Source organism: Boeremia exigua (genome assembly GCF_020726555.1).
Source record: "Boeremia exigua strain MPI-SDFR-AT-0100 chromosome Unknown C7974scaffold_7, whole genome shotgun sequence".
Taxonomy (NCBI): Eukaryota; Fungi; Ascomycota; class Dothideomycetes; order Pleosporales; family Didymellaceae; genus Boeremia; species Boeremia exigua.
In genome coordinates this window covers 299,226-324,792 of record NW_025763524.1, presented here as the reverse complement: position 1 = coordinate 324,792, position 25,567 = coordinate 299,226, and the positions used below count along the sequence as shown (strand labels likewise).

General features: G+C 51.5%; 12 protein-coding genes across 12 annotated transcripts; 7 read left to right on the top strand and 5 right to left on the bottom strand.

The window, feature by feature from the left end:
- Positions 1-1,163: 1,163 nt before the first annotated feature.
- C7974DRAFT_313033 (ubiquitin-conjugating enzyme/RWD-like protein) lies at positions 1,164-2,117 on the bottom strand (the record flags this gene model as incomplete). The annotated part of the gene is made up of 2 exons (XM_046138387.1): positions 1,164-2,014; positions 2,066-2,117. The coding sequence occupies 2 exons, from the start codon at positions 2,115-2,117 to the stop codon at positions 1,164-1,166; spliced, it is 903 nt and encodes a 300-aa protein (XP_045996000.1).
- Positions 2,118-3,175: 1,058 nt separating this feature from the next.
- On the top strand, positions 3,176-4,355 carry C7974DRAFT_313284 (uncharacterized protein; the record flags this gene model as incomplete). Its single annotated transcript, XM_046138404.1, has 2 exons — positions 3,176-3,237; positions 3,293-4,355. 2 exons carry the CDS (start codon positions 3,176-3,178, stop codon positions 4,353-4,355), a joined length of 1,125 nt encoding a protein of 374 aa, XP_045995999.1.
- A 339-nt stretch (positions 4,356-4,694) lies between these two features.
- C7974DRAFT_312163 (transmembrane proteins 14C-domain-containing protein) lies at positions 4,695-5,141 on the top strand (the record flags this gene model as incomplete). The annotated part of the gene is made up of 3 exons (XM_046138347.1): positions 4,695-4,731; positions 4,789-4,881; positions 4,945-5,141. 3 exons carry the CDS (start codon positions 4,695-4,697, stop codon positions 5,139-5,141), a joined length of 327 nt encoding a protein of 108 aa, XP_045995998.1.
- A 1,127-nt stretch (positions 5,142-6,268) lies between these two features.
- C7974DRAFT_196427 (Alpha/Beta hydrolase protein) lies at positions 6,269-8,140 on the top strand. The gene is made up of 4 exons (XM_046136701.1): positions 6,269-6,777; positions 6,830-7,757; positions 7,810-7,945; positions 7,998-8,140. The coding sequence occupies exons 1-4, from the start codon at positions 6,371-6,373 to the stop codon at positions 8,129-8,131; spliced, it is 1,605 nt and encodes a 534-aa protein (XP_045995997.1). The 5' UTR covers positions 6,269-6,370; the 3' UTR covers positions 8,132-8,140.
- Positions 8,141-8,547: 407 nt separating this feature from the next.
- C7974DRAFT_424918 (general substrate transporter) lies at positions 8,548-10,865 on the bottom strand. Its single transcript, XM_046144452.1, has 4 exons — positions 10,402-10,865; positions 10,308-10,351; positions 9,867-10,255; positions 8,548-9,816 (listed from the first exon to the last, which is right to left on the bottom strand). Exons 1-4 carry the CDS (start codon positions 10,426-10,428, stop codon positions 8,753-8,755), a joined length of 1,524 nt encoding a protein of 507 aa, XP_045995996.1. The 5' UTR covers positions 10,429-10,865; the 3' UTR covers positions 8,548-8,752.
- Positions 10,866-10,885: 20 nt separating this feature from the next.
- On the top strand, positions 10,886-13,222 carry C7974DRAFT_472644 (glycoside hydrolase superfamily). Its single transcript, XM_046146544.1, has 2 exons — positions 10,886-11,557; positions 11,611-13,222. Exons 1-2 carry the CDS (start codon positions 11,221-11,223, stop codon positions 12,981-12,983), a joined length of 1,710 nt encoding a protein of 569 aa, XP_045995995.1. The 5' UTR covers positions 10,886-11,220; the 3' UTR covers positions 12,984-13,222.
- Positions 13,223-13,358: 136 nt separating this feature from the next.
- C7974DRAFT_196314 (NADH dehydrogenase) lies at positions 13,359-15,363 on the top strand. Its single transcript, XM_046136699.1, has 2 exons — positions 13,359-14,084; positions 14,132-15,363. The coding sequence occupies exons 1-2, from the start codon at positions 13,529-13,531 to the stop codon at positions 15,160-15,162; spliced, it is 1,587 nt and encodes a 528-aa protein (XP_045995994.1). The 5' UTR covers positions 13,359-13,528; the 3' UTR covers positions 15,163-15,363.
- Positions 15,364-16,765, top strand: C7974DRAFT_196315 (Sialidase). The gene has a single exon (XM_046136700.1). It carries the CDS (start codon positions 15,564-15,566, stop codon positions 16,725-16,727), a length of 1,164 nt encoding a protein of 387 aa, XP_045995993.1. The 5' UTR covers positions 15,364-15,563; the 3' UTR covers positions 16,728-16,765.
- Positions 16,766-16,802: 37 nt separating this feature from the next.
- On the bottom strand, positions 16,803-18,093 carry C7974DRAFT_313945 (uncharacterized protein; the record flags this gene model as incomplete). Its single annotated transcript, XM_046138433.1, is given in 5 exon segments — positions 16,803-16,973; positions 17,023-17,234; positions 17,271-17,278; positions 17,292-17,931; positions 17,988-18,093. 5 exon segments carry the CDS (start codon positions 18,091-18,093, stop codon positions 16,803-16,805), a joined length of 1,137 nt encoding a protein of 378 aa, XP_045995992.1.
- A 1,532-nt stretch (positions 18,094-19,625) lies between these two features.
- On the bottom strand, positions 19,626-20,786 carry C7974DRAFT_376759 (uncharacterized protein; the record flags this gene model as incomplete). The annotated part of the gene is made up of 4 exons (XM_046140298.1): positions 19,626-19,858; positions 19,925-20,334; positions 20,388-20,481; positions 20,534-20,786. 4 exons carry the CDS (start codon positions 20,784-20,786, stop codon positions 19,626-19,628), a joined length of 990 nt encoding a protein of 329 aa, XP_045995991.1.
- Positions 20,787-22,209: 1,423 nt separating this feature from the next.
- Positions 22,210-22,686, top strand: C7974DRAFT_413739 (uncharacterized protein; the record flags this gene model as incomplete). The annotated part of the gene is made up of 2 exons (XM_046143753.1): positions 22,210-22,480; positions 22,541-22,686. 2 exons carry the CDS (start codon positions 22,210-22,212, stop codon positions 22,684-22,686), a joined length of 417 nt encoding a protein of 138 aa, XP_045995990.1.
- A 471-nt stretch (positions 22,687-23,157) lies between these two features.
- C7974DRAFT_395641 (uncharacterized protein) lies at positions 23,158-25,442 on the bottom strand. The gene is made up of 3 exons (XM_046142002.1): positions 25,012-25,442; positions 24,598-24,944; positions 23,158-24,550 (listed from the first exon to the last, which is right to left on the bottom strand). Exons 1-3 carry the CDS (start codon positions 25,258-25,260, stop codon positions 23,272-23,274), a joined length of 1,875 nt encoding a protein of 624 aa, XP_045995989.1. The 5' UTR covers positions 25,261-25,442; the 3' UTR covers positions 23,158-23,271.
- Positions 25,443-25,567: the final 125 nt, after the last annotated feature.

Below are 25,567 nucleotides of genomic sequence, written 5' to 3'. Positions count from 1 at the left end.
AGGTCTGCCGAAACCCCTGACAGCATTGGCCGATGATCTGCCGCTGATAGCGGCGGCCGTAAAAGTGATGGTGTGCGATGTTGCGCGATGGTGCAGCGATCGTGAGACCAGAACACATACTGTACGAGATAGAAGGCGATGATCTGTTTCGAAACACCCACATCACGACGCCGATAACCTTGAAATTGTTGGCCTTCTCTCATGAATGTGCGGCCGACGCCATTTCTCCATGACGAAAGAGGCGACTAAAAGGAACACTGTGTTTGCCGGCTTGGGCTGAGCGTGTGATCGGAAGGATTATATACCTCGGTTCTCTACTTGCAAGGATGCATTTGCCCATCTGAACGCTTAGGCATCGTACAATCAGTACTTGCAACTGCCTCCCACAAGTTTTGGCTCTGTGATGCCGCTGATTAAAATATTATGGGCAGAAGTGAGGATAGAAGCTGCTCATCCTATAGTGAACGTAGTGCCTACAGAGACGCTGGTGTAGTGTCTGAGTTGTGGTGTCTGTGATTAAACATGCCTTTTGTGAAAACGAAAGGATGTATTATTTACAGCTGCCTCTAGGCCGCTACGATAGCCTGAGCGGCTGATTAAGGAAGGTCAAGCTGAAAGAGATTTAGTTGGTAGTCCCGTCCCCAACGTCGCTTGTGATCAAGCCGATGGGTAACGAATGTGTAATAAGGTCTTGGTGAGTAGATGATGGGAGGATTGTCGGACCAGTTATCGAGATTATAGATGGCATCGACGACTATGGACCGTGAAAGTCGAACCCCGTGGCGAAGCCAGTATTACAGGCGCATGTAAGAGCGTACTCGCCTCTCAAGCACGCGTGCGGACTAACCTTGAGTGTCAAGTGGAGTCATAACCCTGCAATCAGGAATCTTGATGAGAACATCGCCTCACCTATCGCCATGAGCTTCTCTGATCGTCCCTCAATCATGGTGGACAGTCCATAGAAATGACAGTGCCACCGTGGGACGGACAGACTGAGGCATATACATCCATTGGACCGCAAGCTCTGATGGATGACTTGAAAGGGAACACCCCAAGAAACAAGCACCTCAATAACGCCGTCGCAAACCCTAGGGAATCCACAGTAAGGACAGAAGAGTATGAGAAACACGAGCCCAGTGAAAAGATCAGAGCCACAACGAGGATCATAAGATGTCAAACTTCTTGACGACCATGAATAGCAGCATCGCAACGACGCCCCAGATACACGTATCGATCCAGGCCAATGATCGGTCAGGGCTCTGCTGGACCGTTCGTTGCAGGGGAGGTGCTGGTACAGTCCTTGTGGGCCTTGGCTTCGGCGCAAGAGATGCTGGTGCTACTGCTACTGGCACTGTAGTCGTTGGCACAACATGTGCTGTATGTTGCTTGGAAGGTTCCTGATGCAACTCAGTATCAATAGCTTTGCCCTTCCCCTTGTCCACATTCTCGATTTCGGCATTCTCCGTCTGACCCAGTTCATCGCGGTATGCGAGCCTTAGCTCCTCAGGTACTTCCTCTTCTTTCCTCTTGCCGTCCTTTTCCTCGATCTCTTGCGCAGCCTCCTCTCTCTCTTTCATAATCTCAGCATTACTCTTCCCACACCCAGCACAGGTCCACTTGCTGCTATCCTTCGCCATTCTCTCCCTCGCATCCTTACTGCACTCGATGCCACCTAGTTGTCCCTTTGCATCCGTATCCATGAAGCTTCTGATTGCCACCAGGGCCGTCCTTACACCCCATGCGGGCTGCCAAGTCTCTTCGTGATGCCCAGAGATGCTCAGGCATATTTCGCGATTTACTTCAAATCGACCCGTAGGCGTGAGAAATCGGAAGTTTGGTGGTCGCAGAGGGTACTGGGGTGGCAGTATTATGCGACCGTGGTAAATGCCGCCAGCATATGCGGACGGAGACTCTGGGCCTTTGATAGTGAAGTGCCATTCGAAAATGTTGTCCTCTAGCGGTTCGGCGTGGTAGTCTGGAGAGGGGGAGACAGAAAGCTCCGAGGCTTCCTTTACTGAGGTGCGTCAGATGTATGTAAGGGGTGTTGGATCTGAGGCTGGCTTACATATCCGCTTGATAGTAGGGTTCTTCGTGTTGAACTGCCCGCGGATGGACATGGCCGTGATGTGGGAGGCAGGCGACAGAGGTGTTTGGCTAAAAGCAGCTCTACTCTCTGTGAGGAAGTGTTTGGTGTGCTGTATGTAGAATGTGGTGCTGGAACGTAAATGTTGACGTGGACGCTGCGACTGCTTTCGGGGTATCACAGGCCGCCCGTATCGTAACTAACCTTAGGGGCTTAGCGCCTTAGCTCGCACGTGCATGCCTCCCGATGTCATTATACTTAGAGTCTAAGTCTTAGATAAACGCCCACTTCTGCCGCGGAACCAGATGGCCGTGCGAGCAGACATGGGAGTTTGCAGTTGGCAGGTTGCAATTGGCAGTTGCAGACGAAGCTTGACCCCAGGTCGTGCGCTGTTTGGGCAGCGAGAACGACTGCGTTCCCGGGCAGGCTCTGGCCGTGCTGCGGTTACGGTGCGCTTGCACGAGTGCGGCCGAACACACTACAATAACGAGTCACGACTTTGTTGTCAAGATGGAAGATCACGTACTTCCTGTGTACAAAGCTCACTCATCGGTCCGTTTGGCGACGATGCTGTCGCCGAGCCGCACGGCCCCGATGTGGACGCTGTCAGCCCTGTGACGGTAGCACCCGCAGATCGTGCATCCACATGTCCAGCGCCCCATGATCTTCATGACCCTGCCTCGCTATGCTCTTGCTACGCTCTTGTCTCAACATGCCCGTCACGTTGGTGGCCGCGCTGCCGCCACAGACAGCAGGTCCCCCGGTGGCAAACTTGGTCCACGTCGAACGCCACTCGCTTGCACGTGGGTCGCGCGCAGCGCTCCAGAAATGACACCATCGACCGATCGAGACCGCCTTCCTTGTCTGCCTGCAAGAGCCCTCCGTCCAGGCGCATGAGTCCGACACGCGACGTGATCTCCACGCTACTTTGCGCGTGGACTGTCCGCATGAGCAGCGCATTAGGGTTGAAAACGGTAGCTTTGCCGCACTCTGCAGCCGTTATCAATCGTCTGTGAGCTGCCATACGCCGCTCCGCTAGAGTCGCCATTGTCACAGCCGCTGCCAGTTTGTGCTACCACTCGTTGCTTGGCCATGCTGGAAAGCGCCAGAGGACTGCCTGTGTCGTTGCCGGGCGAGATCAACGCAGCGACTCGGTAGGGCTCCGCGCCTGCATCTGTCGCCACTGTGCAGTACTGACGCTTTGCACAGCACCCTGCATACCAACCTCAACCGTCTGATAACAAGTCGCCTCCCGCTGGGCCTCCCGCCGCACACGCATGACTCCGCCCTCTATGCCACCGGTCTCCTACACTTCGCACATGTCTACCTCACCTTCGAGAGCCTGTGGTCAGATCTCATACGCGACCACGTCCGCCCCAGCTCTCCGTCTGCATCTGCCGTCGATCTTCCAACCCTACCAACTTCGCCGCTTCTCTCGTACCTTCTAGTCAACCCCTACGACTCGCCCTCCCTCTTTACATCCACACTAGGCGCTCCCACATTGCCCTCGCCGCAGCTTGCCGCCTTCCTCTCCACACTGCGTCCTCGGGGACTTCCGCGTTCTGGGCCTCTGAAGAAGGATCTCGAGTACCTGCTTGGCCTCCAGCCCACGGATCTAGAGGTTCTCTTGGCCAAATACCCCGGCGACAAGACAGCAGCTTTCTGTACGCACGTCCGGAGGAGCGTTCACGAGAAGCCATGGACTCTTGTGGCATACGCGTGGTGCTTTTACATGGCCGTTTTTTCAGGAGGGAGATGGATAAGAGCAGGACTTCTCAGAGCAGGCAACGATTTCTGGCCATCCACACACGAGGAAGACGGTGCGACACTACAAGAGCGTGGACTGGCCTTCTGGCATTTTCCAGGCCTCCATGATGGCGAAGACATCAAGGCCGAATTCAAGCTTCGGCTGGAGGAAGCAGAGCACCTATTCTCGGATGATCAGCGCGTGGACGTGATTGAGGAAGCCAAGAGTATCTTCCAGCTCTGCGCTGAAGTCGTTGACGAGCTGGATGACTTGGTCAGCTTGACTCGGGTTCAACAGCTGCAGAGAGACAACGAAATGGCACAGACTCTACAGGACAAGCCGATCAACAAACCCCACTTCGCAGACCCTTCCAGTTCCAACCCCAGGCGCGGATTGGCGTCGGCCGAATCACTTGCCGTGTTTGTAAGACGGCCGGAGATCACCAGTACTCTAGTTGCATTGGGTTGTTTGGTTTGCGTCGCGCTATTGCCGGCTTGGAATCCGAATTTGCTGCAGGACTGGTAAGATGTTCCTGTATGATCGCAGTCGTCTTACAATGATGACGATTTGTCCGGATTGTTTCTTGTCTCGTAAGGTAGTGTTAGTTTTGAGCTCATGTCGTGGACTAAGATACCCAAAGCGCAATTCGCAGCATAGATGATATAATCAATTAATACACTGCTCTAACTTTGTATCTTATCTTTGACTTGGACAGTCACAGTTCCGATCGGGCAGCTTGCGCTTGTGCTGTCCGTAATACAAGAGGAGATGGCACGTGTTGCTGACTAACATAGTTTCCACCAGCTTTGCCGAACATACTGTCTCACAACCGCATTTCAGTCTATCAGTTTCCATCAAACAGCTATGGCAGAACACCCCTCATTTACACTTGCTGGCCTACGTAAGCTCAATGATGTACATAGCCCTTCATGACCATGACGAGCTTACAATAGTGTAGTTTCCGTAGGCGGAACAGCCGGCTACCTTCGCACGCGGTCAACACCATCTCTAATCGCAGGTCTCGTGCTTGGCGCGTCTTATGGCTACTCTGGTAAATTTGTCAAACCCGATTCATATTTCGCCGTCTCCAAGTAAACTCACTGACCAATAAAAGGCTACCTGATCAAGGAGAACAAGGACTACGGCACTGAGCTTGCGCTAGGAAACAGCGTGGTTCTACTTGGATCAGCGATCCCAAGAATCATCAAGACCGGTGGACGGGCACCTGTGCCAATTGCGCTTGGTGCCACCGGGCTACTTGCCACATACTACTACCAGAAAAAGGTGCGCGAATTCAGGTACGGCGTATAGGCACCGTGGAGATGACTCTGCGTGCACAGTAGTATACAGTAGTGTATAATAGTGTACAATAATGTACAGTATCTCTGCTCGGCCATTTATCGAACACAGCACAATCTGCGCATTGTTTGTTGATCTCGGCAATCTCTGTACTTGGGGTAGCTTTAATGTTGAGCCCTAACTACCTGTTCTGCTTGCTGCGAGGAGAGAATGGCAAATTTGCCTCCTAGAACAAAGGCCATGCAGGATTACTTTAGCGCTTGTCGGTATTCTAGTGCTGAGCAACAGGAGGTATTGCTGCACTATTGTTAGTTTTTTGCTGACAGTCTACTCCAGAATTGATGCCATCGATCAAACAACACATCAAAATAGCACTTGACTGAGTCAGCAGTCCAGATCAAAGCGCTATCAGATTGCTGACGCTTGTAGAGGATCCATGCACCATTGTGGCGCTTATTAGCTCTATTATTTCGTACTGCTGTTGCGCACGTTCCAAAGTCCTGCATGCCTGCGAATTCCCACACAAAATGCGTTAGAAAAGCACGTTGAGCCTGTATCTCAAAGAACGATTCGGATGTCTGTTTTACTGGCTAACGACTGAAGGATAGTCGCGACACCCTATACACCCAGCGTCAAATACACTCTGAGTGATACGGCATGAACGCTATGGTAATATATCTTGGAGCATTGCCAGACATGCATTCGATCACCCGCACACCCAATGGTGGAGCCTTATCTCGGAACCGACGTACATACCAGGCCGCAAACCCCGTGAAAGACGTCCATAATAGGCGAGTAGGTGACAGAGGCTTTGCTGACAGCACACACGTGTACACCCGCTGCACTATCCAAGTGATAATAATCAACTTGATCTGCAAGTGCCGCACGAAAGCCTTGCAAAGCTTTGGCTTCTCGACGTCTCATTGGTGGATCTTCCGGGTGCGACTGTCTTGGCTTCCCCATACTACCCCAGATGAAGCAGGGGATTTAATTCCATTGCCTGCTAACCATGGTCTCTGCTCTAGGCGCTACTCTGAACGCTAGGCTAAATCATCAGCCCTCCGGGCGAAGGGCACATGTAGCACATGTCTGTCATACCTGCTAGGTACCCTGGACAAACGTCCTTAAAGCCCCAATGTGCAGCACACATGGATTCCAATATCCAGAACGCGCAGCCTTGAACTCATCGTTAGTTTTGCGGCCTGGCAACGTCCCATCATCTGATACCCACTGTTGCCACAATGTGGACTCCGATCTTCATTCTGTCCTGCGGTCTTGCGCTCGCGAGCGCTGTCGTACAACAACCAATCGTGAAGTCGCAGGCCGGCATTTTTCATGGGCGCTATCTTCCTGAATTTGAGCAGGATCTGTTCCTCGGAATCAAATATGCGCCCAAGCCAGTACGCTTTACCCCTGCTCAATTGACCGAAAACACACCCACGACACACTATAATGTCACACAATACGGTCTCGACTGTACGGGCTATGGATCAGATACGACAAGGCTTGTCAAAGAGGGCAGAACGAGCCTTGGAGAAGACTGCCTTCACCTCAATATCGTAAAGCCCAGAACAGGTGCCAAACGCTTACCGGTCTTGCTGTGGATTTACGGCGGTGGGTGGCAACAGGGTGCTACTAGTGATCCAAGGTAGACAAAGCACTCCCGGTCTTGTGGTTCTGAGATACTGAAATGATATCAGGTACAATATGAGCTACATTGTCGAGCAGTCGATGTTGAATAACAAACCCGTCATTGGTATCTCTATCAACTATCGCATGGCCGCTTTTGGATTCATATCGAGTGAACAGATCAACGCAGAAGGGGCGCAGAATCTGGGCTTACGCGATCAGCGCTTAGCGTTTAGATGGGTCAACAAACACATCTCTTCGTTTGGTGGTGATCCCGCCAAGGTCACCATATGGGGAGAGAGTGCGGGTGCATACTCCGTAGGCGATCATATCAACGCATATGACGGCAAAACCGATGGCCTTTTCCGGGCTGCTATACTCGAAAGCGGTGGTGCGATCGGCCCACCCCTGAACGGGACAGACTGGTACCAAGGCTTGTACAAGAACCTCACTGCTGCAGTAGGCTGCGCAAACTCAACGAACACGTTACAATGCTTGCGTGAAGTCCCGTACGAGACTATTGCGCCCTACGGTTACGTGGGTCTCGAATGGTTCCACGTTATTGATGGCACCTTCGTACCACGCTACGGTCAAGAGTCGTTATTGAGCGGCAAATTCGCGAAGATTCCTTTGATTCTCGGAACGAACACAGACGAAGGATTTGGGGTGAACGGCGTCAACACCGATGCTCAAGCTGTCGAACAGTTGCTGACTTCAAAGAGGTGGAATGTGAATGAAGAGCAAGCTAAACGCTTATTAGAGCTTTACCCAAACGACCCAACTTTGGGAATGCCTTACGGCTGGGGAAATCGAACATGGCCGGAATTCGGGTTGCAGTACAAGCGGTACCAAAGCATCGCAACAGATCTGACCATGTACGCGCCAAGGAGGCTATTAGCGGAAAGAATGAGCACATTTGTTAAGAACGTTTACTCCTATCGATGGGATGCCCCAAAATTCAACACGACCACTGCTATCGGAGTCAACCACTTTTCCGAGGTTTGTAGAGAACCCTTCAGGCCTTTGTCGTACCCTTGTTAATTTCCAACAGATTCCGTTCGTGTTTGGTAATACGGAGCAACAGATCACGCCCTTGGGAAACAGTACTGTCAATTTAAAGCTCTCGAACCTGGTTATCAGGATGTGGACATCGTTTACATACGATTTAGATCCAAATGGCCATGGTGGTACGGTCAAAATCATTCCCAGCTCAAAACCCTTCACTAATGATTATCACAGTTGCAAACGTTACTGCATGGCCGCAATATGGCAGAAGTGCGTCGAACTTTGTTTTCAGAACAGATCTCAGCTACGTCGAGAAAGACAACGACAGGGCCAAAGGTGTGGCGTATATCAACACAATCGTACGATGATCTCAGGGCGCACACGTACTACATGGTACCATAGAGAAAATGTACGCTTGATGGTGAATTCACCAAGATGATAGAAATATGCATCGAATCGAAATGCTTGTGTTGTGGACAGCAGTTAGCAAAGTCAACTCAAAATTCTTTGACTTAACATTCAGCGTTTACCGTTACTAGACAAAACTGAAGGCTTCCTGGAGATTACTTGGGAATGCCTCTTTCAGCCTTTTCGTTAGAGACCGCGGCATGCTGAGCAACGATGAACATCCAAAGTAGCTTGGTCCCGTACGCTAGTTGGTCATATGAGGTCAATTAAAGGATACCGTCCTTTTCACTAAATCGCTATGGGACCTGTAATGACACAGGCTACTCGAGATGGATGCACCATCTCATCACATAACACTCAGTCAAACTCTGTCACCTGGTCATGCTAGAGTCCTTTGATCATATTCTACGATTACATGCCACTTGACAACATCGACTACACGGTCCTACAATTTGGTGCGCTGCCTCTACTATGCTGGCTCAGACTTTCTGTTCAATCTTCGCACCTTACGTCAAGACCTTGAGTGTGATGTAAGTCACCTCAGACCGGCTACTTCAGTCGTAATGTCCCAGCTTCGTAAACTACCTCAAAACCTCAGTTGTGGTGTAAGCTTCCTTCTCCTCATCGTCTGCATTCTTGGCAACAAGAGCGGCACCAGTGTGGCTGAGTGGCACTCTTCCGCGTCCGAAGGCAACAAACCACTTGTTTCCATCAAACAAGGCGTTCATCTCTTCGAGGGGCCTCTTAGCCGTCTCCGGAAGTGTTGCCCAGAAGAACAAAGCATTAGTGAAGTTGCAAATCACAAACGTTAAAAAGTATTTCCACCCGACGCTCTCCATAGCAATAGGCGTCATCTGTCCAATGAGTGTGTTGAACGCGAAACTTGTCATCACGCCGATAGAAACACCTTTTGAGCGTGTCTTGGTGTCGAACACCTCGGCGGGAATGATCCAAGACAAAGGCCCGCATGTGAAACTGAAGGAGACCTGGTACAGCCAATTGATTGTGATGAACACCCATCCAAGACTGTGTTGCAATTCCTCGCTTGCTGTAGGGAAATTGGCAATAGCAGCTGTAACGATAATCCAGCAGATGCCATTGACTACGTTGCCGATTATAAGCGGCCAGCGGCGACCAATGCGATCGATAAGTGCAACAGTACAGGCTTGTGCTACAACAGAGAGCACGTTTGATATGCCTTGGTACTTGAGCGCGTCGCTGGTACCGATGTTCAGGCCTTTGTAGATCTGCGGGGTGTAGTATTGGATGGCAGAGACACCAGTCATCTGAACAGAGGCTTGGATGGCGGTAACAAGGAAGAGGCGACGGAAGCTAGATCGGTCGGTGAACAAGTCCTTGTAGCCCTTTGCAGATTGCTCGTGCTCGTGCTCAATAGTTTGCTGAATCTGGTGGAACTCCTCCTGTACCCACGGGTCGTCGACATTGCCATTAGAATGAAGCCGGGCGAGAGTCTTGAGGCCTTCCTCTCCGCGTCCATGGTCAATGAGCCAGCGGGGCGACTCAGGAAAGAGGAATATCAGTGCACCTAGAACACCTGCTGGAATGACTTGGATGCCCAGCGGAATTCTCCATTGGTTGTTGTCAGTCGGGGAGATGTCGGTATTGGTACCGTGGGTTAGCCATGCTGGAGCGGTATCAGCACATGCGAAACATGAAAGGGATGGGAATGCCTACTCGCAACGACCGCGCCAACACCAAGCATAAGTTGCTGCAAACCGGTGACCCGACCACGGATTGAAGGGTGCGAGATTTCAGCCTGATATAACGGGACGATCATGACCAAGAAACCAACGCCGAAGCCTGCGATAGCGCGACCAGAATACAGGAATGACAGATTCTGCGCAACGGCTTGTAGTATGCCACCAACGATGAACATTATGGCACCGAAGGTGATTGTGAGCCTGCGCCCAAGCCTGTCGGCAAATGGGCCTGCGATAGCCGCACCGATAAAGCCTCCGCCAGTAAACAGCGACACGATAGCGCCGGTCTGGTCATCGTTGGGGCTGAACGATGCATTGAACGATTCTGCTGCGACGCTACCACCGATGACACCGAGATCGTAACTGTTGCAGGTCAGATATGCGATGCTATAGCAGCGAGTCCTGCTTGGCGTACCCATAGTTGAATGATCCGAGGGAGGCGAAGACACCGACCAAGAACTACTGTATGATTAGCGCGAAGGAGATGAAAGACTCATGTTCATCTTCACCTGGTATGTCTTGGGATTAAGAGGCATCGTGAAGGTCGCGGTCCTTGAGTCTTGCAAAGATTACAACAACGGGGGGAAGCCGTCGCCTTGATCAACCTAAACGATGCCTGTGAAGGCAGGTGCTTCGGATAATTTATACCTCACCACGGAATATACGTCGGGGCGTTGGCCACCGAGATGCTTGTTTTAGTGGCTAACAGCTTGGATGATGAAGAGACGGGATGCTGAAAGTGGGGAGATAAGACGCCACCTCGGACATACTATGAACTGCTGCCGCCCCGGTGACCCCAGAGTCTATCCGCATTCTGGGCATTTCCGTGCGGAGAAGGTTAGCGCAACTACTATGTGGGATGTCCGCAACGAAATTTCCGGCTTTGGTGTGGTCCCATTGACCATCAAGCCGAGATCTCGGAGAACCCGCCGACAGCACAGACCATGTCATCATAATCTGGGGTCACGTCGTCGTACGAACGTGGTCCGCACTACAAAGTCTGGCTTTTGAGCCAACGACAGATAGCGAATGCCGGTATGTGACTTTTGTTCTCTCAGAAGTACGAGAAGATGGCACACTGCGTTGACCAGTAATCTCGTTATAGGTTGACCAAATGCTCCGTGTGAGCTAATCTTCGATGATATCCGACTGGGTCTGCATAGGACATGATGGTGGTTGGGACAACCAGCGGAACCGTTCGTCATGTGAGGTATCCTCCCTCAACGGAGAAGTGCCTTAAGGACCGTCGCTGGCGAGCCTCCAAGTTTCATTCAAATATATCTATTCCACGGCTCTCCAGACATTGAGCACCATTCAATACTGCAAGAATGGGTGATGCTATACCCACAGACATTATTCTTCGCCATGAAGTACCGCACATCAGACGAGCCGCTCGTGGCCACAGCCTCATCGTCAAGGGCGAGCCATTCCTGATGCTTCCAGCTGAGCTGCACAATTCCTCCTTCAGTTCGCACGAATTCATGGAACAAGTCTGGCCAGTGTTGAAGGACTCCAGCGTGAACACAATACTTGCCAATGTAACCTGGGAAAGCATTGAGCCTGTTGAAGGGCACTTCGACTTTGCACACCTTGACCAAAGCATTCTCAACGCGAGGGAACATGGATTCCACCTTGTCCTACTGTGGTTTGGCGCCTTTAAAAACGGTAAATATGCCTAGTGCCAAGTACGATATTCCTGAGCTGACAGGGGGCGGCAGGTAAGTCGGACTATGCGCCGCGATGGGTGAAAACCACCCCTGCGAGATTTCCTCGTATGACGTTACTCTCCGAAGACGGCACGCCGAAACCCCAAAATGTTCTCTCCATTCTCGACCCTGAGGTTGTCCAAGCAGACAGCGCGGCTTTCAGAGCACTGATGCGACACATTCGGCAGATCGATAGAGACTATTCTACCGTATTGATGGTACAAGTAGAAAACGAGGTTGGACTACTAGGAGGCTCAAGGGACGTGTCGTTGACCGCCACTTCTCGTTTTGAGGCACCAGTTCCGGCTGCATTGACCGAATGGATTGACAAAAGTTGGAACTCTTTGCACAGCTCTTTCAAGAAGAATCTTGAAGTCTATCGCAAAGAAAATCATCTGTCGCAAGCCGGGTCCTCTTCGTGGTCGCAGGCTTTTGGTGCCTCTTCTACAACAGATGAGTTGTTCATGGCATACCACTATGCGTTGTATGTCGACCAAGTTGCACGAGCCGGGAAAGAGGAGTACGCTCTGCCACTCTTCGCAAATGTCTGGCAAAACTACGCCGACGAAGATGCAGATAAAACTCAGCCAATTGTCGTCGGCGGCGGAGGCCAGCCGGGTGACTACCCATCTGGAGGGGGTGTTATCAATGTCCTCGATGTCTGGCATTTCTTTGCGCCGACCTTAGACTTCATCGCGCCTGACCTTTACCTCAATGACTACAATGCCGTGTGCCGCAAATATCGACACGGGGGTCAGCCTCTCTTCATCCCGGAGCAAAGACGGGATGAATATGGTGCGCGCCGTATCTGGAGTGCGTATGCTACACATCACGCTCTAGGCGCGTCCCCCTTCGCAATTGATTCGCTCAGTGCTGCGGAAAATCCGTGGCGACGACATTTTGGTTTGCTAGACCAGATAGCACCATGGCTGCTAGCAGCTCGCGAATCGAACAGCGAGACATTCGGATTCTGGTTTGACGAGTGTGTCGATAACGAGTCGGTCACGGATGCACATCAGGTGGTCATGGGTAGCTGGAGGCTAACAATCGAGCGATCATTCGTGTTCGGTAAACCGGGCCCAGGTTTTGGTCTGATCATTCAATTGCACGATGCAACATTTCTCCTTGTTGGCGAAGGCTTTCAAGTCAGTTTTGCGTCCACCATAAAGTCGTCTTCGTTCACTGGGTTCCTATCTTTCGCCGAGAAAATCAGCGATCCACACACGAAGCAGTTGAGAAATGGGAGAATGCTCAATGGCGACGAGACCAGGAGTGGGCAGCTTGCGATCATGCCTAGTCCGCAGCCGGATTTGGGTACATTTCCCATTTGCATTACTATTCCGGCGCGGTCTCGCATAGCGGAGGTTGAGGTCTATGAGTTTTGAGTGTTGATCTGCATGTAATTAGGTCTAAAGGATAGATAGGTCTTTCACTTTCAGTGGGCTCAATCGGGATGTATTTCGGATACCTCCCTCCTGTCTTGAGCTGATGTAATGTTCGTGCTGACGGACAGTGTCGCTAATACAATACAAGCTCCCAACTCTGCTGCAGGACACGCCCACCATCCCAGATCCCACCCCTTTGTTCCAAGTTGTTCATTAAAGTTAGTAGCAAGAGATTGAATGAGCTTTCAGTGGTTTTGTCATACATACCTAGGTATGTGTTCGGGTCGCAGAGAGTCAGAGTGGGAGGTCGTGGCTAGCGCCGCTGACATAATACAAGTTCCTATGTAACCGTGCTGAACGATACCTCCACCTTCCCAGACCCTGCCTCTTCGTTCCAAATTGACCCACCTCGTTCCTAATACGGAGATCAATGATTGCGCACTATCGCTTTGACGCGCAGATAGCAACGTCGAAGTTGTGTGTTGTTATGGTCATTGACCAAAACGCATCGCTCTGATGCATTGATCTGAAGACCAACAAGCAATATGAAACATGCAACAGCTTGTCCTCAGTGCAGATCCACAAAAAGAAAATGCGCACAGGATCCGGCAGATCTACAAGCGGCTTGTCTAGCTTGCCAAAGTCGAAAGATCGAATGCTCAAGGCCGTGGAATAAACAGAAGTCTCATCGGTCGATGTCCTGGAACAATCACAAAGCACGGTTAGCACCATCCATAAGTGCGACCGAGCAGCAAGATAAGCTCCCAGTGGCGTCTCCTGAAGCTATCGAAAGCTATGTGCAACTGTACTTCCGCTTCATACACGATCGGCCTCACAGCCTCTTTCATGAGGCATCACTGTGGACTGCACTTAGGAATGGCACGCTTCCTGAGAGTTTGAAAGCAGCTATTTGCGCACTCGGCTGCCGATTTTCATCAGAACCTGATCAACGAGAACTTGCTACCACGTTTGCTGCAAGATCAAAGACTTTGCTCGGACAGCAGCTCGAGAACATCTGCGTTGCCAATATACAAACATGCATACTACTCGCCAATAGCTATGCGGCAGAACGGAACCATGGTCTCGAGGCTGTGTATTTTGGTAATGATATCAAGACCTGTAGCGTTCGTAGCTCTAACAGCGCTTAGGTATTGCCAACCGCATGGCCTATGTGCTTGGTCTTCATCGGCAAAATTATACGGACCCACCGATTCTACGAGAAACAAAGCTGCGGGTCTGGTTGTCGCTATTCATGGCGGACAAGTGGTGCTCCCCGGGACTTGGTCTTCCACGCGAGATCGTTCGGTCTGACCCAAGCTTGGACCTCCCTCTGGATGAAGTCAGATTCCAGTCACTACGAAGTGCAGATGACGACTATCTTCCGGAGCGTAGCATTGGCATTTGGGCTTACAAGATCACTTTGGCCGAGATTCTCACTTCGATCCAGGATGTCAACTTATCCTTATTGCACAATCATGTAGATCGACGAAAAATCGACCAAGAAGTAGACGATATTGCAACTCGCCTGCTCACTTGGCATGATAGGTTGCCACCGTACATGACCATGAACGACGAAAACCTTGAAGCACACCGAGCTAAAGGTCAGGGTGGCACCTTTGTTGCTCTACACTTTGGGTATCATCATTACTCAACACTACTGTACTTTCAGTTCCTCGAGCCAGATCGAGAGCGAGACGAGAAGATCCTTGCATATGCAAACAGATGTAGCTATCATGGTCTAGCGTTTAGCCGCCTTCTGCACACGGCTCGGAAATTCGGTGACTGTCATGTGGTCTATTTGACCGTCGCTCACATGACAATTGTTTCGTCGTCCGTCTTGCTTCATATGCTACTATTTGGCGATGATGCCGAAGTCGAGGTCGCCAGGCTACAGCTTAGTCTTAACTTCGAAGCTCTGGAGCACTTGAATGACTACTGGCCTGGCGTCAAGCAGCTGAAAGAACGTCTGTTCGTTTTTCAAGACGCCTGCCTCCGTTCATCAGCAGCCAGAGCGTATGCGGTAGACAGATGGATTGTCAGATTTCTGCTGGAGTACTCACTCCCTTTTGAGAAAAGAGAAGACGACGCGGCAACAACTCCTTCATCTGTGCATAGTACCCCCATCTCGCTTGAGAGACGAGCCTTTCTCAGCAAAGCTCTTGAAGATGTGGGTTGGTGACAATGAGACTTGGTATAGCTCGTATTAACAGAGGATTCTTGGCTCTATTGTTGCAAGTCGGCAGTTTTACCGGGAAGGGCTCTGGTTTCTATCGGGGGTGTACCTGGAGCGGTATCCGCCCCGCGTTTCCCCAGACTAAAACCCACTCTCTCCGCGGGAAGGACCAGGTCCCCACATTTGAGTGCTCAAGACCCCTCACAATTGTCGATCATCCGGGATATCGACCAATACACGTCGCTCAATGCCGGCAGACAGCTCGAGTATGTTTGAACCCAGGAACCTGTAAGCTATCAGTCGTCTTCAAATGAAGACATGCCATCTAGTTATAAATCAACTTGCTGCTCGCAATTCAAGGGCCGCACAAACCAAATCCTGCAGAAAGCAACGCTGTCGCTTGGACTATGAAGGTCACGCCATTTATCTCCGCCATCATTGGCTCACTACTCCTGCAGCGCATCATTGCAAAAGCAATCCCAGAATCTGCACAAACACTCCAGTCTTCCAGCAATTTTACGAACAATGTTGTGTTTCGGCCTCTGCCGGACCATGAGTCATGGGGAACAATATACGCTCGCACAGTCCAGTTGCCTGATGGCTCACATCTGTTAAGCTGGGAGGATTATTCACCTGAGCCACCCCTTCTACCATTCCCAATATATCGATCCGAAGATGGCGGTACAACATGGTCCAACTTTTCTCAGGTCCAAGATCAAGTCAATGGCTGGGGCAATCGCTATCAGCCTCACTTCTTTGTCCTTCCAGAGACGTTTGGTCAATACCCTGCTGGCACCGTCATTGTTGGAGGCATGTCTGTTCGCAAGGACCTTGCAGAGGCATGGCTGGACATCTATGCCAGTACCGACAATGGCAAGACCTGGACTTTCGTGAGCCATGCTGTACATGCACCTGGGCCAGAGACGGTCAATAACGGCGACAAAGCAGTCTGGGAGCCTTTCTTCCTAGTGCATCAAGGTCAGCTTGTTCTCCACTTCTCAGATCAGCGCGATGAGAGGTACGCCCAAAAGCTTGCCCATATCACTACGACAAATCTCAAGGACTGGTCTGAGCCTGTCAACGATGTGACTTACCCGAGCTACGGATACCGCCCAGGCATGACCACCGTGGCGCATATTAGGTCAACGGGACAATGGATCATGACCTATGAGCTCTGTGGCTCACCAGATCCTGGTTGTCCAAGCTACTACAAAGTCGCTTCGTCGCCCCTGGCCTTCGACACAGTGCAGGGTCGTTTGCTGAAAGCCGACACAGGCGAGAACCCAGGCTCCGCACCATACGTCATCTGGACCGAGCACCCAGAACGTGATGACGGATCCGGCGTTATCATTTTAAACGGTGCTCAGAACCAGGCAGTATACGTGAATGAGGATAGCGCAGAGCCCGATGGATGGAGACGTGTGAACACTGAGCAGCATAGCGCACACTCCAGATCGCTAGAGATAATTGTCAGGAATGGTCAGAAGAAGCTTATGCTAGCTGGTGGTGGACATATGTCTAGCGGTGCTGACAACTTTGTTTCGGTTGGCGTTATAGATATCCCATACTAGGCAAGAGCAAGACCTTTGCTGAATCTTACTTGATGAATAGCTAGTGACGTGTTTATAATATGCTGTTAAAGGTGCTTATTTGGAGACTGCTTGGGACAGCCTGGCGTACCGCAGATCGTGTAAGGTGCTACTTGACTCAAGTAAGTGCATCAGCAGGGTTGGGTAGTTCCATCCCAGACCGGCAGCAGCCAATGCGGTCAGACTGGCCTGTTGTTCCCTCCCAGGTCTTCCAGGCCCCGTCATGTTCTGGCATTGCGTTAGCTATGGCATACCATTCAGGCAATTTGCAACTGACAGGTTTCATGTTTACGTCAAACAAAGCAAACGGCGACGACGTCCCTTTCTCAAAACGACGAACATCAATTCTAATGGGAGCAGTACACTGGAGTAGTTCTGCCACATCGACACATTGGCGCTGGATGTTGCGGTAATGTGGGTCAGCTTCGTGCTCGCTCTGGGAGAGACACCGGGAATTCTGAAGAACAGCAACGATGCCGTTGTATGGCGCTATGCCTACATATGGTCAGTATGCACCTCGGAAACCGAGTTCTCTGATATCTCGACTTGCCCTTAGCGTGATTGAAGCGCTCAACCACTGGCATCGCCCAACAACTGTCATGTCCCAAGGATGACGAGGGAGGCATGACCGTGACTGTAGCTTCCTGACCGGCGAGGAAATCTTCGACGATGACAGACGCCTTCTCTATCAATAAGTCGTGGCAATGTTTGTTTAGCTCCTCCGGAGATCGACAAACTTTGACGCCGTAGCTGCCTCGACCTCGAACAGGCTTAGCAACTACAGGGTAATGTAAATCCGATTCGAGAAGGCGAACAAGGCTCTCCTCATCACGGACATCGTGGGCACCAGGCAGGGTGAAGCCACCATGGGTACGTAGCAGATTGTTCACGAAGGACTTGTCATCAAATTTCTCAACCAACCTGGGCGGCTGTCCAATGATCTTCAATGACTTGGATGCTGTCGTGAGACTGTCAGCAGTTTGTAGTGGGTGATTTGCGAATAGAATTGTGTTTGCCCAGAGATGTGTTGCACCCATGGACACGGCTTCTAGAATTGCTGACTCTGTGTCACCAAAACACCAATCATTGTCGTCAAGAGGATCTGGGAAAGCGGCCGGGGTAACTACATCGATCTTGCACTGGTGCTTCAGCACGTATGCTATGTCTGCACCAGAGTCTCTGTAGCCTGGAATGGTATGTTAGTATCGTGCCGGTCCCAACATCATCTGGCTGCCTGCGTACCTCCGGGCTTCTTGGGCTTGCGTACCCCACGGATCAATGGCGGCTCAAGCTCCTGGAACAATACCGCAACGCGTCGCTTCGAAGCGGTCGAGATAGATCTCGACATGGCAGTACGTGGGCGTGATACGATTCGGCGATGCACACGGAACATTGTTAGACTGATCATAATGATCGAAGAAGCCCTATCACTCGCACACGGCATCAAGGCCGTTATTAGAGTTAGGGCGGGACGGGCACGGGCTTCGCCGGAGGCCCAAAGCTTGCTTAGCGAGCCCTATTAATTTACTAATGCCTAGCAGCATAGGCCTGTACAAAAATTCCATATGTTGATATTAAGCCTGAATTAGTCTAATATACTACTATGAGTATACTCTAAGTGAAGCCTATAGGTACTGTTTATTTGACTCTTAGAGATAGCTAGAAATTGAAAACTCTAGAGGTCTTTCATAGGTATAAAGATAAATAGTAAACAACAAAAACTTTATGGGTATAGTAGTAAGTTACTATTATTGCTTAATTAGGACCCTTTATAGGGTCTTACCAGCACGGGGCATACGACGTATCTCGAGAACACCAACGTTGTCAGATCTACTTTCGACAACGCCGACGCTTGAATGTTCTGCAGCATGCGTCTAAGCCGATTTTCTTCCGCGCACAAGCCTTATTCGACAGAGCGTCGCAAATACACGACCCAGAGTTATTTTGGTAATGCTTGTCAAGAGCGAAGTCGCAAAAGTCGACCATGTGACGCCTGTAGGAAACGGAAGACCGCTTGCGTCATCGATAACGAACCGCCCTGTGAGTCGTTTCACTACGAGGCACTGTGACTTTGGTCACTTAGCGCTTTGCATTTGAAGGTGCATTCTGTAGAAGTCGTGGTCTGACATGCATCGCGAACGGAACACAAACCAGCTATCAGACTGCACACCCCGACACACCATCCAGCTTGGTGTTGTTCCAGTTCGATATCGCATCCCAGTCTTCCGAGGCTATAGCGATTTCACCGTCGTCCACAGAGCACGGACGTCTTGTCCAGGCAAGCTTTGGGGCGTTGCACCACGCTTTGGCACTGTCATCATTGGGCCCCATCATGATGGCACAATAGAACCAGAGAATAATCGACTGATTCCCACATGACCGTTCCATTCCAGAACGAATATCTCTACGCCGCCTTGAGTGATGCAGCGGGTTCCGAAGGCTCTCAGAAGGTTCTGTGCACTGTTCCTGACTTAATCTCGATTCTAGGGCAAGATGGAGAAGGTATCGAATCACAAGATTTCCGTTATGGTCTGCGCGTAACAGTAATGCACTGCCAGCGCATCCGCTTTGGAAGACTGATGAAGGCCTGGCTGTAGGCGGCCCCGAAGGCTTTGGGTTGAAAGTGCCTGTGGTGGGAATAGACGTTGATTTTACTAAAGCCCGGAGCGTGATTAAAGAGTTCAACTGTAAGCTAGGCTAGCTGGGGTTTATGGACAGCTTGACAAGGGCTCCTTTCTTTTGTTTTGCCCGCCATCTCCACTGCGCGCTAGCAAGCAACAAGTTTAGTGCTGTGTTTGCTGCTTGTTCTGCCGACTTTTTGTTCCACCCAGACTGAACACCATGCTACCTCCTTTTGACCCCAGATCATCATCTCAGCATTCAGTAACGGTAGCACAGCAGCGGCCCGGTTGTACTCAAGACATCTTTCACCTGCACATCAGGCGCAAGACCCAACATATTCAGCGTATCGTTCAAAGACACCGGAATGAAGTCCTTGCCACCCCAGGGCAAGTGCTGACCCTCATACTCCGTCTCGCGCTTCGCAGGATTTTGCTGCTGCCACGTCCAGTAAAGGTGGTCGATCTGTGGGTGATGGAGGAAGAAGAGGGGTTCTGCTTTGTGTCAGTCACTTGGACCATGAACCACCACGCTTGGATTGCTAGAAGATTGCGACGTACCATTCGGCGATGTTGTAGGATTCATCTCACCCCCCAAACTTGCATGAATAGTCCCATGCGGGCTTCCCTCAAGGTTGGGCGCAAATTCAGCATAGTTCTTCAGTTTCTGCTGCTCCGCCACATACTCCGGCGTAAGAAAGCCTTTCATTGTTTCCCACGCCTCAGGCTCGTTAGCCTCGACAACGCTGCGGAAGAAGCAATGCCCGCCTTCAGTAATTTCAGTGGGCGAATTGGCCAGATACTCCGGCCGCAGGTCTTTGAAGGGCCCGTTATCGACACACTGCACCGTTTCGGATGTGGCGGAAATGTACTCCGAGCGGTTGGCCGCGCCGTTACCGCCGAAGCCGGTGATGGGTGACATCACAGGAGAGGCGAGCAGGGAGTCGTGGTCGAGTGTCCAGTCCCAGTAGCTGCCATTCTGTCAGTTGTGCTGATACTGACTTTTCGCTGTGGGTATACTTACGTTCCTGGACCTGTGAAGCCGCACTCGCCCAGCGCGTCGAAGTAGATTTGGGTGAAATACCTGTGCCATGGCAGGAACGGCGCTTGGTTATGAACTATCATCAAGTATTAGCCATTATTCTACCGTCACCGAAGACTCTGACTTACTGCTGCCTGCCAGCTGGAAATGAACGTGGGGAAAGTCATCATACAAAGACTTGAGTCCAATCCGCGACGGCTTGGTCTTCAAGCAAAGTACAGCGTCGATGTATTCCTTCTGCTGAGCAGGCTCAAGCTGGCGCCACTCGATCCTCTGAGGAGGTTCGGTGCAGTGACTGCCAGTCTCGGGCTGTCTCTTTGGAATAACACTAGCCTGTGCGAGGCTTATTGTCCCCAGAATTGCAATGGTGGGAATGATCATGGTAATAGTCGGTAAAGAGTGTTCAGTTGATAAGGAGTGATTTGAAGGTGATGAGCGAAGTAGAAGAAGATATTTGAGCACAACAACTTATAATTAGACCTATTGATTACGACCCATGGTGGTGATCGACAGGGACATTGTGTTCACGCAGTACTTGCAGGAAGGGATATCTACGCACGGTTACCAAAATGCAAATGCCACATCCCGCAACACGAAAGCTTGACTCGATGTACATACTGCGCTAGTAAAGCTTAGGGTAGTACGAACATGAACGTGGGGCAACGTGATTTCAGGAACGCGAGCGGCTTGGTGAACAAGGTCTGCTCTCCAAAACCTGACTCAATGTGAAATGATCGACGAAAAGTTGTCCTCGTATACACCCTGGTAGTGTTTCCCTGGGTTCGGTTTCTGTTTCGGATGAATGTGATGTGCCAAGCTTTTCGAAGTCGTCATTCTCGTCTAGCTCTCACGGCACTGCCGGCTCCGTACATTGACTAGGTAGTTGGGGATTGTTCAGCGGGCACGTCCCAGCTCCAATAAGACCAACGCTCATGTCTGTCTTAGAGCAGATCCTTACACCTTTAAACTAAGAACGTCTACCTATAGAAACTACTTAGAGCGTTCGTATCCACGCGTTGAGGTGTGACAGGACACGAGATGGACGTGGTGCAGTAGCAAACACGCAGCAAACAAAGATCCATCAAACAGTGCGCAGGGGAGAAGCAAATAATAAGCAATCTTCCGCACCTGGACACATCCCGGTTACCACCCTTGTATAAGATACCCCACCACCCACAGCCTAGCAAAAGATCACTCCTACACGCGATGAAACCGTCTAAGCAACAGCGTTTAGAACAACACAAACATTTGAAAAAGCCCTTTGCATCGCACACACAACAAGAATGCTACTATGTAGACAAATCCATCGTCCCATCCAACTAATCACACGTCCGAAAGCCCTCCGCGGCCTCATCAACCTTCCCAAATGCACGCGACCCAAAAATAGCATCCTAAACGGCGCCACCCCGTCCGCCGACAGCGAGGCAGCCTTATTTGGAAATTGACATGCTGCCTTCCTTAATGCGCGACTTTCCACCGCGCGCGACAGCATTAATTTCTGATGGGTTGATTGATGTCGGAGTCCCACTGTAAGCGTGCGCGAATACGAGCTGCTGCAATGCAGCGTGGAGCAGGGCGCGGATGAGTTCGTGCGAGGCATGCGCACCGTACGATGCTATACTGTGCTGCAAGGACGCAGACCTTGTATACGAACGGAGGAAAGAGGAGGGGGCTCCACACTGACATCAACTACCCACCTCCAACCAGGTATAAATCTATGCTTCCTCACCCTCCCACTTTCCTCCCATCCACCCAACAAGTCACCTGATCCAGCTACCGTTCCTGACCCCACACACTCGCTACAATGCACTTCTCCACCGCCCTCCTCCTCGCACTCACAGCTAGCGCCTCCGCCGCCGTGCTCCCCCGCTCCCAACTTGGCTCCTGGGAATTCAGCCTCTACAGATCCGCGTACGCCAGCGGCTACCAGTCCACCATCGCCACCGCCGTGTACACATCTGAGTCGTACCCCGAAGGCCTGCGAAAGGAGTGCACGCACATTCTTAATCCTTTCGCTGAGCCAATCCAGACGGATAAGTGCGATGAGGGGTTTTCGTACAGTTATGATGGACAAAGTAAGTTGCGCAATCGATGTGGAAGGGTGAGGGAGGAGCTAGGCTGACGTGTGGGTGTAGCTGTTTCGTTGAGCCAGGTTGTGCAGAAGCCTAGTGCGAATACGACGGTTTTTGGGAATGCACCGTTGGAGCTTAAGGTTGCTGATTCTGTGGGCCGGTCGTGGAAGGGGGAGGCTACGGTTGAGGTTTCTTCTGCTACTGCCTGAGTGAAAGGGGGGATCTGGATTAGGGCACCGTCAGAGTCGTTGACATGATATGAGTATCGTTAAAGTAAAACGTTTTGCCTATTTCGTTAGGGCGGCTTGTCCTATAACATGACTTTGAAACTTGACTGTGTGCAATGTATGTATGAATGATACCAGACGTCATCGCCGATAGGTGGTAAAGTACGCGTGTGACGAGCCCCAGTAATCCAAGATCCCTTCTGCCTGAGTGTGCTGCAGCAGCTACGAATAATTTGCGCAACGCAGTAGCAACACTAGGGTACAAAATCGGGTTAAAAACACCGCACTTCTGACGGGTAAAATACACAGGAGAAAGGTCGTTAAAAACACCGCAGAGGGGGTGTATTTCACCTATTCACGTAGTGTTTTTTCACGTTATACTTAATATAAACCTACTTAAAATATAAAAGCTTCTTTTAAATATAAGGTCGACATAGGTTCTAATAGTATACTGGTTTATATTATATATTTATTTAATATTAGACTGAAAATACGTACTATAGGTATTAACTTTAAGACTTTAGTTAAAGTATTATAGGTGTATTGCTCTAACGTACTATACATATACTAGGTGAAGGCAACTTCAAAATCAGCTGTGTCCATGCCCCAGATCGATATCCATTTTACGCTTTCCCGGCTGACTCTCTCTATGTGCCTTACCGGTCCAGCTCGTTTCGCATTCATGCTGTTCTCCGGGCTTTTGGATATGTCAAAAGTGCCCTTTGGAGACGAGATAACTTTGCCAAGCTTATAAACCAGTCTATTCCCGATGCCTACAAACTTCACGTTCTTGTACTCCGGTCTCCACATCTCAGTGGCAATGGCGAATGCATGCATGTCTTCTGTTGCGTCAATCTTGTCTGCCAATTCGCTCCCTGGTCTGACCAGGAGCCGGATTGCCCACAGTTTTGGCACTAGGCTCATAATCTGGCGTAGAGAATCAATACTAGGAAAACCGGAGCTGAAACCGAACTGTTCGAGATTGGGCAGGGTCTGGCAAGTCTTGTATAGTGCATCGTGCGTAAGCTGCCAAAGATCTGAAAGCAGAAGGTGTCGCAGACTGCGGTGGTTCGATCCAATAACTGCGAGAAAGTCACCACCGATGCCGCGGCACAGGTGTTCACTGATGTTCGGGGTACCAGCCGCGCTCGTGTTCCCGTTGGTCATACCTGGGGTTGCCGAGGATGGGGTGGTTGGTGTTGCGGCAGTGCTGTCTGACTTCGGGGTTCCTCGCGTGCGTTTGGCATTGACTATGTATATGCGCTCAAGGCCCTGGAAGTCTTGAAGCATGCGTACACCCCCTTTGTCGATGGTATCCATGCGCATCATTTTGAGATTCGAATGCACGGCCTGCTTGTGCCCCAGCCGCCAGGTCTCGTCCAGGAAAACGGTCATGGGATCGGAAGAGCCCATGGAGTTCATGATAGTGATCTCGGAGACTGTCAGAGGGTTCACCATCTGATGCTCGACGTCGCCGGAAAAACGTGTGTAGAGATTCCACATCTCCATTCGCTTGATAGGCAACACAATCTTGCCTGCAGCGCAGCGCGCAACCACAGACATGAGATTGATGGATTCCTCGCCGTTCTCGCGCATGCGAGGGCTCCAGTGCAGCTTCAGGTTCTCCAGTTGCCTTGCACTCGCCAGGACCAGGGATATGTCATCAGGGTAGCATAGCGGGTCGATGTCGTAGACAATAAGGGTCTTCAGGGCCGGCAACGGGGGGATTGTGGTGGTCGGGCGGGGTATTCGATTTGCTTGGCAGCGTAGGGTGAAGGAGGTGAGGGCAGGCTTGCCTTGGAGGCCATCGTAGATGGTCCTTAGCGGCGGGGTATTGAGCTCCCAGCTGGCGTGGATCAGCAATGTTCAGGAATGGAGGGACGGCACACGCACGCAAAGGAGCGAATGTTCTTCATCTTGTCGAGAGCGGCGCGCATGGCGATCTGCAAGACCATGCTGTTGTCCGGCACGCGGCCTTGCTTGTAGTCGTCGACATCGTGCTCGCGCCACTCTCCCGCGACGCGAAACAACTGCACGTAGTCGGTGAAGCTGCGCGACACTAGCGTGTGCAGGCCCGAGGAGAACGGGCTCCCTCCACCGAAGCCCTCGGGGCGTCCGTCGACGTAGCGAATGTCGGCATATGATCGGAGGGTGACTTGCTCGTACAGCCGCGGCAGCGTCATGTAGTAGAAGAGCCGCGACGTCCGCGTGATGCGCGCAAGGTCGGCGACATCGTCGAGCTGCGACACGGGTCAGTTGGGTGCAATGAGGTCATCGGGCGAGCGCATGGGTGCGCCGCGTACGCACGTGTGTGAGGATGAGCTGGATGAGATGGAGCGGCAGCTCCTTGGCCTGCGCGGCATTGGGGTGGGAGCGCGCCGGCGACGTGAACCACGAGTGGCGTGGCGCTGTGATGGGACGCTCGGCGTTGTAGAAGATATGCGAGGCAGTCGTGGCCGCGGCCGTGGCCGTGGCAGCCGCGGCGGAGGCGGTCGCGGTAAGGGCAGGCGCGTCCGCGGGTGTGACGCGGGCAGCTGAAGGCGTGCTGCTGGGCATGGGCGGCTATACAACCACGGCAGGATCTTGTGGAGAGGAAGGGCTGTGCGACATGGTCAGCGTGCCCACTGAGTCTATCACTGCCTGCCTCTGACTGCTTGGTGATTCCTTAATTAATCCCTACGGCCCGTCGTTAGCTCCGTTTTGCGTCGGTACCCACAGATCCCGCCCTCCGCCGCATTGGTCCGCCCGATCCTTCCCCAGAAGTTCGGAGACGAGCCAGGCATCCTTCAACGCCGCGCACATATTCCGTACACGGTAAATACGGTGACGCCATCCCGTCCATTCTCGTCCACTACTCTTGGCA

Coding starts and splice junctions, on each gene's coding strand:
- C7974DRAFT_395641 (XM_046142002.1), bottom strand. CDS start 25,260: ATGCCCAGCAGCACGCCTTCAGCTGCCCGCGTCACACCCGCGGACGCG. Junction 24,945..25,011: donor TCCAGCTCATCCTCACACAC/GTGCGTACGCGG, acceptor CCCGTGTCGCAG/CTCGACGATGTCGCCGACCT. Junction 24,551..24,597: donor AAGAACATTCGCTCCTTTGC/GTGCGTGTGCCG, acceptor GATCCACGCCAG/CTGGGAGCTCAATACCCCGC.
- C7974DRAFT_196314 (XM_046136699.1), top strand. CDS start 13,529: ATGAAACATGCAACAGCTTGTCCTCAGTGCAGATCCACAAAAAGAAAA. Junction 14,085..14,131: donor TCTCGAGGCTGTGTATTTTG/GTAATGATATCA, acceptor AACAGCGCTTAG/GTATTGCCAACCGCATGGCC.
- C7974DRAFT_424918 (XM_046144452.1), bottom strand. CDS start 10,428: ATGCCTCTTAATCCCAAGACATACCAG. Junction 10,256..10,307: donor CTCGGATCATTCAACTATGG/GTACGCCAAGCA, acceptor GACCTGCAACAG/TTACGATCTCGGTGTCATCG. Junction 9,817..9,866: donor TGTTGGCGCGGTCGTTGCGA/GTAGGCATTCCC, acceptor ATACCGCTCCAG/CATGGCTAACCCACGGTACC.
- C7974DRAFT_196427 (XM_046136701.1), top strand. CDS start 6,371: ATGTGGACTCCGATCTTCATTCTGTCCTGCGGTCTTGCGCTCGCGAGC. Junction 6,778..6,829: donor GGTGCTACTAGTGATCCAAG/GTAGACAAAGCA, acceptor AAATGATATCAG/GTACAATATGAGCTACATTG. Junction 7,758..7,809: donor GAGTCAACCACTTTTCCGAG/GTTTGTAGAGAA, acceptor AATTTCCAACAG/ATTCCGTTCGTGTTTGGTAA.
- C7974DRAFT_472644 (XM_046146544.1), top strand. CDS start 11,221: ATGGGTGATGCTATACCCACAGACATTATTCTTCGCCATGAAGTACCG. Junction 11,558..11,610: donor GTTTGGCGCCTTTAAAAACG/GTAAATATGCCT, acceptor AGGGGGCGGCAG/GTAAGTCGGACTATGCGCCG.
- C7974DRAFT_196315 (XM_046136700.1), top strand. CDS start 15,564: ATGAAGGTCACGCCATTTATCTCCGCCATCATTGGCTCACTACTCCTG.